Here is a 9,145-nt window from a genome sequence, read left to right as displayed (position 1 = left end):
AAAAAAATTAAAATAAAATAAGCCAAATATATTAGTTTTTATATTCAGGAAAGGAAGAAAATAACTCATTTTGTTTGAAACATAATTTAGAAATATGGATTATAAACTGGTTGTACTTTGGTGGAAGGCTAATTCATCGTTACAGAAAGTACGCTGCATGCTACCTTGGTTTAATCCAAATGTTCATCACGATGATTTTTTAAAGTGAAATTTGATTACAGCAGTCCGACTCTGCTCACTCATCTTTTCACTCGTATTTTTGTTTTGTACTCTAAGACCAAGGTAACGCTCCGCAGGAGATAGAATCAAAATAGATAATGAGTCAATCAGTAATGCGATTAATCTGCATAATGTAAACGCATTACTCTTTTTAGATTAATCACATACTTTAACGTTGCCACTGCTCCTCTGAAATCCCTTAAACTGCTATGAATTAATGAAGACAAACTTCATTCAGACTGTGGAGAGAAAATAAAGCAGCTGAAGCAACTTTTCCACCAGCCGACTGGAAACATTCACACAAACATTTTAATTTGGCTAATCTTCCTAAATGTCAAAATGCTGCTTTCAATAACCTGCCACTATACTTGTTTTATTTATTCAGATTATAATCCAGCAGCTTAAATGTAATACTTGCAGCTTTTTTTAATTTTAGTTGAGTCTACAGTACTCACAAGCTGCAAAACATCCTAGAATATTTATGTGAATATTTGTATATATTTGAGTCTTTATGCATATTTTGACCCTGAGTGGATAAAAGAAAACAAAAATCACAGATAAACTCCAACTTGTGCAGCTAATTCTTGATTTTAAGTTTTAAGCTTCATACTTACTCCAGCCTGGCAAAAATGGTTAAAAAATTACTAAGACACAAAACATAATTAATACCACCTTCACACAGACATGTGACTCATCCAGATTTTAAGAAACGAATGCAAAATTATTTTAAGAGGAACTCAGAAAAACTATTTCTTCCTAAAGTGGCTTCTCGCTCTGTATTTTATGTTTTTCTTTTCAAAAGAATAATAAAAATAATTGAAACAGTTTTTGTGTTGAATTATCACAGGAAGCAATCGAAAACGAAAGCTAAAGCCAGTTAAAAGAGTGAAATTAAATTCAAGCTGTTTCACATCATTTTTACAAACGTTAAGCACATTTCCTTAAAAGACAAAAAAAGCCAGTAGAATCAGAGGTTTATGATCAAACCTTCAAAATCAGACAGTCCAGAGTCAGTCGGTCGGTGTCCAACATGGTTTAGTTCATTTCCTGGTTCAACTCACCTGGTGGCTCCTTATCAGGCCTCTGCAGAACTTTGACCCGCTGAGCAGATAGTTGGACTGTTTTAATCTGCCGGGTTGGAGCGGAGACGCATCTGAAGCTGGCAGGAGATCAACACTGAGGACAGCCATCATTTAAAGCTGCAGTGCCTAAGTTTATAAAAACGTTTTTATGTTTTTACATATTTGTTAAAACTGTCATTAAGTTGTGGCAGTAAAATAATCAAGCTGCTCTGTCTGCTCCAAAAACCTGCCACTCTATTAACGATAACCATTCGGAGCCAGTAGGAGGATCTTGGCGCTCTCAATCACTCACATGTAAGCGCTACTCAAACCCTCCCACATTCGCCATCATCACTGATGACAGCGGATAAACAGTTTTCCTGCTACAGAAAGTTGTTTCTCTGCCATTAGCACATTAAGCAGCGCATACCTGTGGTGATTGACAGCACCATGAATCTCCTCATGGTTGCAGACTGTGAGGAGGCAGAGCAGTTTGATATTTTCAGATTTTCTCTCATTTCTTACCTTTTCCTTTTTCCAACATATTGGGAGTTTGTAACTTTTATAAAAAATTTATACTTTTTAAATTTTTGCTCATGCTACAGCTTTAAGATAAAACTCTGCAACCTTTACAATCCAAAGAGCCATTTTTGATTGTTGTCTCAAAGTTCTGCAAAATTAAACTCATTTAATGCTGCAAATATTACATAAACTTTTAAAAAAAATGTTTTTATATAAATATCTTCTGTAGGTAATGTATTTTTTTTAAAGCTACAATTTCAGTTTTTAGATTTTAAAATACAGAAAAAGTATGATTAGCATGTTTTCTTCTATAAGATTGTCGATATTTTAGGAAAATTATACTAAAAAAAATTATAGTTTTTAAACAAATAACCAGGAAAACACCTAAAAATATATATTTTGTCTCTTCATGTAGTGAAAATTCAATAAAAATAATTCCATAAAAATCTTTTTATCATTTTAACTCTTGTTAGAGCTGCAGGTTTATAAAATAAAGTAAATCCAGTGAAAATTTTTAAAACCTGCAGAATGTGATGCAAATGTTCATTTTTAAAAAAATATTTTTTTTCTAAATATTACCCCAAATTTAAGCATTTACACTTTTTTTTTTTTACCTTTTTGAAAACTAATAAAAAAAATTTATTTATCTTATTCCCATCAAAGCAGGTTCAAACTTTTTTAAAGACCGATTAGGAAGCTTATATGACAGAGATTGTTTTTTTTACTCTGGCTTCAAACAAGGAGACAAATGTGTAGAAAGAAGCAGCGGCACTCTGGGTTTCCTTAAAGATGGATCTGCTTTATAGTTCCTTTACATGCCGACATGTTATTTTCATTCATTCTCTCTTATTACAGTTTCCTTCACATTAGACAGACGGCGTGAAGCGTTGACAGAGTGAAGGAGACGTGTGGCAGACTGAAGGCGACACCAAGACACACCTGAAACGTTCCCCTGCTACCTGCGGCTAAGAAGAGGTAAGGCACCACATGTTCGTTTCACTCCCTTTCTAGTTAAAAAACAAACCAACAATAAAACAACAGAGACCTAAAGGAGCGAGAACATTCGAACTGTCTCTGTTTTTGCGTGTGAAGCGGCAGCCGACGCCTCAGCAGGTCTGAACCGTTCCTCTGCAGCACCAACAAAAACAATCAAGTAATTTACTGGAAATCTGATAAAAATCTCTTCGTTTCACATGATTCCCTCTGTGTCAGAGAGCGATTATTCCTGGCGTTCCCAGAGGAAACCCCTCGGGGCGACGTCACAGGTTAGGAGCTAACCAGTTCAGAAACTTCATCGCCAACTCGAATCCCAGGAAGCAGGCCTAAGGAGGAGGAAGAAAGACGCGGTTTGTTCGGAGCAATGAGAAAAAACATCAACCAACATGTCAGTGACGCTTTATAAAGTCTAAATGTGGTTAAACACAGGAAATTGTAGGTTTTTATGTCTCGAACACTGAAGCATTTTTCTAGACCTCTCTGTTGATCCAGTTACATTTTATAGTCTTTTTGGTAATTTTTTTATTACTCAGAGTGGTTATACTAACAGCTTAGTGTGCTAAGCATTTCTATATAGGTCTTAAATAAGGCTAGCTCTGACCCTGAAATTTGTGTTAAACTTGTTTTTACGTCTCAAGTAGAAAACAATTCTTTCTTAAAACACTTAAATGTTGGCAAAAGTAATTTATGTTCACAGCTCTAGACATCAAACTACAAAAATAACTGTAATTAAAAATGGGGAAATATTCCTAAAAACACTGATTTGTGACATATTTATTAGATTAATCAATAACTTTGTTGCTCATGTTGATTAAACAAAGATGGTTTATTACAATCACTGGATCAGTGTGGCTCAAACAGAAACCTCTACAAAAACAAATGTCTAAAAATAAACTCACTTTATTGCAGAGGCAAAGCCTCAGATTCAGAAGCTTTATCTCGTTAAAACAAGAAAGTTTCTCGTTATAACAAGTTTTGTTTTTTACGACGTACCACTCCTGAATTTATTTCCGAGCTCTGGAAGTAAAACGCTTCTGCAGCTTTGATTATAAAGATTTAAAGATTTTTTTTAAACTTTATAATCATTTTTGTAGGTAAAAATATGAGCAAACTGTAAACAAACCATGACAGATTATGACCCTTGATTAAAAAGATTTAGTGACTTTGTACTGGTGGATAATTTTAACAAACATAGATTATTATGATAACACAATATTTCCTCACTGTAGACGACTAATAGAGGAAAGAAAATTACTTTAAAGGACGACATGGGCAAATAGCACCTGCTAGTGAAACATGTTTTTACAGGTTTAGCTATAATAACATTAACTCCTGAGGATTATCAGCTCTAATGTTCTTCCGTACAGCTGCTGCCTTAATAAAGACGATCAAAGCCTCTCTGTGCTTCACAGCACTAATATGAAAACCAAACTGGGTTAAATCTTCAACCAACAAGCGACAGCCTGCATGTCCACGACTTTGTCTTCTCATGATCTTCTACATCTCCAGATGTTCATCCAGCTGCTTTAAGCCTTTTTTACAGCTTTCTTAGGCTGAAGATCAAAGGATGGAGACTCACTGCGTTTGCAGGGAAAGCTCTGAGCATGACGGCGTTGAAGCCTTTGTACAGCGAGCCGATGCCTTCCTCTCGGACCAGTTCCCGCAGAACGTCTCTGAAACCGTTGGGATACTTTCCTTCAGGAGCTGATGGAGGGAGAAAAAGAGGGAGAGAGTTGAGGTTCTGCGTGAGATTCCTCTGAAATAAACGCCTGGGTTTTATTATAGAGGCAGCTTTTCCCACAACAAATCAAATTCAAGCATTTTCAAGGGATACTTCCAAACTTTTCCAGCACCACACTCTGGGGATAAAAACAATATAAATTTATATTTAAAAAAAGACAGTTTGATTTCACTTTTATATAATTTACTACTGTTATAAATAATCTCATGATGGTATTATAACTCTGCAACAGGGATAAGGTAAACTAAAATATGACAAATGTGGATGTTTCGAAAGAAAATAGGAATAATTTTGATAATTGTATCCAACCTAAAACAAAAATAAACTGAGTCTAAGTGGATGAATAGAAGCAACATTAAGCACCTGGATACCTGAATAATCCAGATTATTCTGGATACTTGAATAATCTGAGAAAACAAATCCTCTCACTCTGTTTCCATATTCCATATTTTCCATAGTCTAATTCTCTAGTTTTCCCGAGAGTAGGACTGCTGTCCAACCAGCAAATCAAACACGGGCCGGGCAGGACTGGGCTCGGCTCGACTGGGGTTGCCAGGTAACAGAGCAGCGTCCATCGATTACGACTTCTCAATCGGGAAGGTTTTGAAACAGCAGACAGTAAAAAACATCAACTAGAAAACAGCTAGATGTTTTGTTGGGTTTTTTTTAAGCACCTGGTCTGCTTTTAGAAGCAGCTGAGACCCAAATGGATGAATAAAAACACGCAAAATGTGAATTCTGCATAATTTTTTAAGAAGCAAAAAAAAGTGTAATAGAAAATTCAATGTTATTATATTACATATGATACTGATGTGGACGTGAGCACACAGGACAACGTTCTCGAAAGAGAAGAACGTCTGACTGTAACGTTTGGAGAAGAAAACCTGTTTGGAAGCGAGACTTGAGGACGTCGGGCGGGATCGCCACGGCCCAGTTGAAGATCCCGGCCATCCCTCCAGCGAACAGAACGCTGGGGATGCTGAGCTCGTTGTGGCTGCGGAGAGAAGACAGCTCGTCTTTCTGCTCGGAGAACTTCCTGTGAGGAAGCGGAGGAGGAAGAGGAAGTCCTCACCTTTTTCCTGCAGGTGTGAGGAGGTTCTTCAGCCACTCGTAGGACATGAAGTACATGCCGCTCGCTGGGACATCTGGGAAATAAAAAAAAAAAGATTAACATAACACTAAAACACCTTGATATGATTTTCCAATCACCTTATGGTCAAAACAATGCTTTAAAAGCAAATTATTTATGACATAATAGTGACACTAGAAGCATTTCAATAAATCTGAATATCCTCAAAAAGGCAGTTTGAGTAAATCAGTTCAAAGAGTTAAATTCTTCACACACAGAAATGTATTTTAAGCATTTATTTCATTAAGGCTGCAGTCTTCCTCTGAAAAATACTATTTATATTTTAAAAATCTTATTTATTGGTCTTATGTGATGTTATAATTTTCAACCAAGTTTGTCACCGAGTGAATTTTCACTTTTTTAATAAAATAATCCTGAGTTTAACTGGGTGAATCTGTTTTAAATCAAACATCTGGAACATATGCAAACAACCAAACCTGTCGCAATAATCAATAAACAAATTCATCTCATGATAAATTAAAATGAACTCAATAACTTCCAATAATTTGAAGGAAAATTTTGTTTACAGAGACTTTATAATCAATTTTATTTATAGTTACAATTGCGTGTGTGTCTTTTTTATTGTTGCATTTTATTTTGAATTTTTAAACTCTACGGGGCAAATAGGTGGTTGAAATGTGGTGTTATTCAGAGCATGCGATAAAGATAAGTGGCCTCCGGAGGTCCAAAGTCCAAACTACACTCTGAGGATTGTTACTCTGACACAATATCACAGCTTTCTGAAGCCTGAGCTGCGTGGATGAGTTTCGCTGGACTCCATTGCCCATAAGTTACTGATTCAGCCTCAAATCCAGAACAGGAGCTTCAGAGATTTGTTGTGTTTTAATTATTAAGCTATAAACTGAAACAGAGCTGTTGTTTCTTCTTGACAGATGAATGTTTGTCCCATCGCTCCTACCAAACAAGTTGAAACTCTGCTGTAATGAGCCTGTGTTTGCAGATAAGTAAAGATAAGTTACAGAACGTCGCCCGCGGAAACTGGACACTCCCCGTTTCAGATCTACAGCCATGCTTGACCCAATTCCCAATTAACCGGTGTTTTTATAACATGATCTTTTCATATTATAAATGTGGAAATAAAATCAGAGAGTAATCAAAGTGAGGACGAACCTCTCATGAGGGTCAGAGCTGTGCCTTTGTAGATTCCTCTGATCCCAGACTCTTTGTACAGCTGCTTCACGCAGTCCATCGGCCCTGCGTACTTCACCTCTCCTGTCGATGCCTGAATCTGGAAACTCACACAAAACCTTACTTTAGCCCACACCACTTAATGTTTGAGGTTTGAATCCAGGTTTCAGGAACAGGAACGGACCTGCAGGAGACATTTGATGCGCTCTCCAGGAGCCATGATGGCTGTGGTGAAAACGCCCGATAACATCCCAGCAGCAAACAGCTGTGGATACCTGGAGGAGAGCAGAAGAAGAAGGTGAGGAAGAGCCGCCAGCTGTGGGGTGAACGCAGCCAGCTGAGGTGAATCGGTCACCTACGTAAGGATATCGTCAGGCGTCCTCTGCTGTAGCTTCTTGCCCAGTCCGAACCCAAAGAAACAGACGGCAAACATGGGCGTGACGCCGATTATTGGGGCTGCCATTCCTTTATAGAGTCCCTTCACACCCTGTGAGGAAACATCAGCATGAGGAGTAAGGACACCTAATTTATTATAATTTATTAACGCTGTCAAATTCTAAAAAACAAAAAAAAAGTACAATGTCTGGTTTTGGTTACAATAATTACACAATTACTCAGTGTATCATATTTGATACAAGAGAGCAAAACAAAATAAAGCAAACCAGGGAATGCTTCAAATTGTTATTTTTTGAGAAACTCTGGCTCTAAAGGATTAACTCTACGACATCAAATGTATCATTTATTGATGTCGAAACTTGTGAAACTTCTTAACAAAAATACATTTGAATAATAAAAAAAAAAAAAAAACTCTACAGCGTGGAGTAACTGGAGAGCGGATATGCTGCTCTATATATTACTACAAAAGCCTAATGTATCAATTACAATGCAAACAAATTGGAAAATCTTATTGATGTTTCAAGAAAAAAATGTTTTTTTGTTATGTAAAAGCATTTAGATAACAGTTTAATTACAAAAATCAGATTTAAAAAATATATTTGTATTGGGCTTTGAAGGGTAAATGAAAATAAGTCTGCATGCTAACCTCTTTGGCTAAGGTCTTTTTAAAACAATCCAAGGTTCCAGCATATAAGAGGCTCTCTCCGGGTTTTGGTTTAGGCTGAGTTTGTAGGCGCACCTGAGAGGAAAGGAGAACACAAATGAATGAGTAAATGAATGAATTTTTCTTTCATACATGAAGAAAAATGAAAAATATCATTGCAAAAAAAAAAAATCTCTTAGTTTCTGCAGTTCTAATAGTCTAATAACTGATAAGCTGAAGAAACTTTATGTATGCACCTTGTTAAGGTGTCCCTAAATAAGTATCTGGTGAGTTTATTGTACTTGGAGATGAAGGAGATTTTATGTGTGTCTATCAGCAGAAATCTCCAGAGAAAGGAGATTATCCACTGAACGATGCATCTCAAGTCTTTTTTTCATTTTGTAAATATGTGACTTTTAGACAATCTTCATCAGCTACAAACACTGTTTTTTGTACACTTTTCCAACTACATTAAAAACTTTAAGTGATGAACTTATTCAGTCGTGAAACTCTGATCAAATCCACTTCCAGGAATCTGAATTAATCTGCCTTTTGTTAAGTCTAGTCAGACTCCCACATAATTAATGTATGAGGCTGAATGAGGTTTCAGGCTTGGCCAGCTCAGGCTGTTGATCTGGTCACACCCCACTTTTCAGGTGACCTCTCTACCTGAGCAGCAGAAATCACGTGGCATCTTGAATCTGGGTCAAAGGTTTGCAGCAGCAGGACTGAGACGCATCCGTGACACCAACACATTGAACTCTTCAGCCTGTTTTCTGTTTATAGTCAATCTCTGCTGAACCCGGATGCTCTTTGTTGATTGTTTCCCGAAGTAGAGCGGTGACAAACACAGACACAACATTTAGCAGTGTTTACTTTGATGGTGTCCAGTGGATGACCGGCGACAACCAGGCAAACCCCACCGAAACCTCCAGCGAAGAAGTTCTTCATTGGGCTGATCGGCTGCGGCTGTTTGGCCATTTTTATTTCCCGCTCTGCAGAGAGAGAGAGGGACAGTGTCAAAAACACGACAAAATGTCGCTGCGGGAGACATAGATGAGACACGGGGACACGATGAGAGACAATTATAAAGACCAGACAACACCTCACCCGCTCTACTTTTTCTCTGAGAGATCCGATGGAGGGCTCCTGCTGTCACTGCGGTCTAAAGGACCTTTAACCCACTTTACCCGGACTGCTTTCACTGCGACACAACCATTTGGTACGAACATCTGTTTTGTCCGGGTGGAAACTTTCAGTTGTCTTACAATGTAGATAAATGTATTTTT

The 9,145-nt window shown here is 37.3% G+C and overlaps 2 protein-coding genes across 2 annotated transcripts in view; both read right to left on the bottom strand.

Moving 5' to 3' along the window:
* The window catches only part of prkar2ab (protein kinase, cAMP-dependent, regulatory, type II, alpha, B), a 12,568-nt gene extending 11,313 nt beyond the window's left edge, over positions 1-1,255 (bottom strand). The window contains exon 1 of the mRNA XM_007541631.2: positions 1,207-1,255. The gene's annotated coding sequence lies outside the window, so the exon portion shown is untranslated. The remainder of the gene's footprint in view (positions 1-1,206) is intronic.
* A 1,325-nt stretch (positions 1,256-2,580) lies between these two features.
* On the bottom strand, positions 2,581-9,078 carry slc25a20 (solute carrier family 25 member 20). Its single transcript, XM_007541628.2, has 10 exons — positions 8,967-9,078; positions 8,733-8,851; positions 7,860-7,952; positions 7,177-7,304; positions 7,002-7,092; positions 6,800-6,917; positions 5,612-5,684; positions 5,424-5,533; positions 4,378-4,502; positions 2,581-3,124 (listed from the first exon to the last, which is right to left on the bottom strand). The coding sequence occupies exons 2-10, from the start codon at positions 8,835-8,837 to the stop codon at positions 3,062-3,064; spliced, it is 906 nt and encodes a 301-aa protein (XP_007541690.1). The 5' UTR covers positions 8,838-8,851; positions 8,967-9,078; the 3' UTR covers positions 2,581-3,061.
* Between the last annotated feature and the right edge of the window lie 67 nt (positions 9,079-9,145).

Source organism: Poecilia formosa, unplaced genomic scaffold (genome assembly GCF_000485575.1).
Source record: "Poecilia formosa unplaced genomic scaffold, Poecilia_formosa-5.1.2 Scaffold621, whole genome shotgun sequence".
Taxonomy (NCBI): domain Eukaryota; kingdom Metazoa; phylum Chordata; class Actinopteri; order Cyprinodontiformes; family Poeciliidae; genus Poecilia; species Poecilia formosa.
This window is presented reverse-complemented; position numbering and strand designations above follow the sequence as displayed.

What these genes read in the sequence shown, in the direction of transcription:
- slc25a20 (XM_007541628.2), bottom strand. Translation starts at nt 8,837, where the DNA reads ATGGCCAAACAGCCGCAGCCGATCAGCCCAATGAAGAACTTCTTCGCT. An exon ending in AAAAGACCTTAGCCAAAGAG is followed by an intron (nt 7,305 to 7,859) that starts GTTAGCATGCAG and finishes GTTTCCTCACAG; the next exon opens with GGTGTGAAGGGACTCTATAA. An exon ending in GAGCTTTCCCTGCAAACGCA is followed by an intron (nt 3,125 to 4,377) that starts GTGAGTCTCCAT and finishes CCTCCTCCTTAG; the next exon opens with GCCTGCTTCCTGGGATTCGA.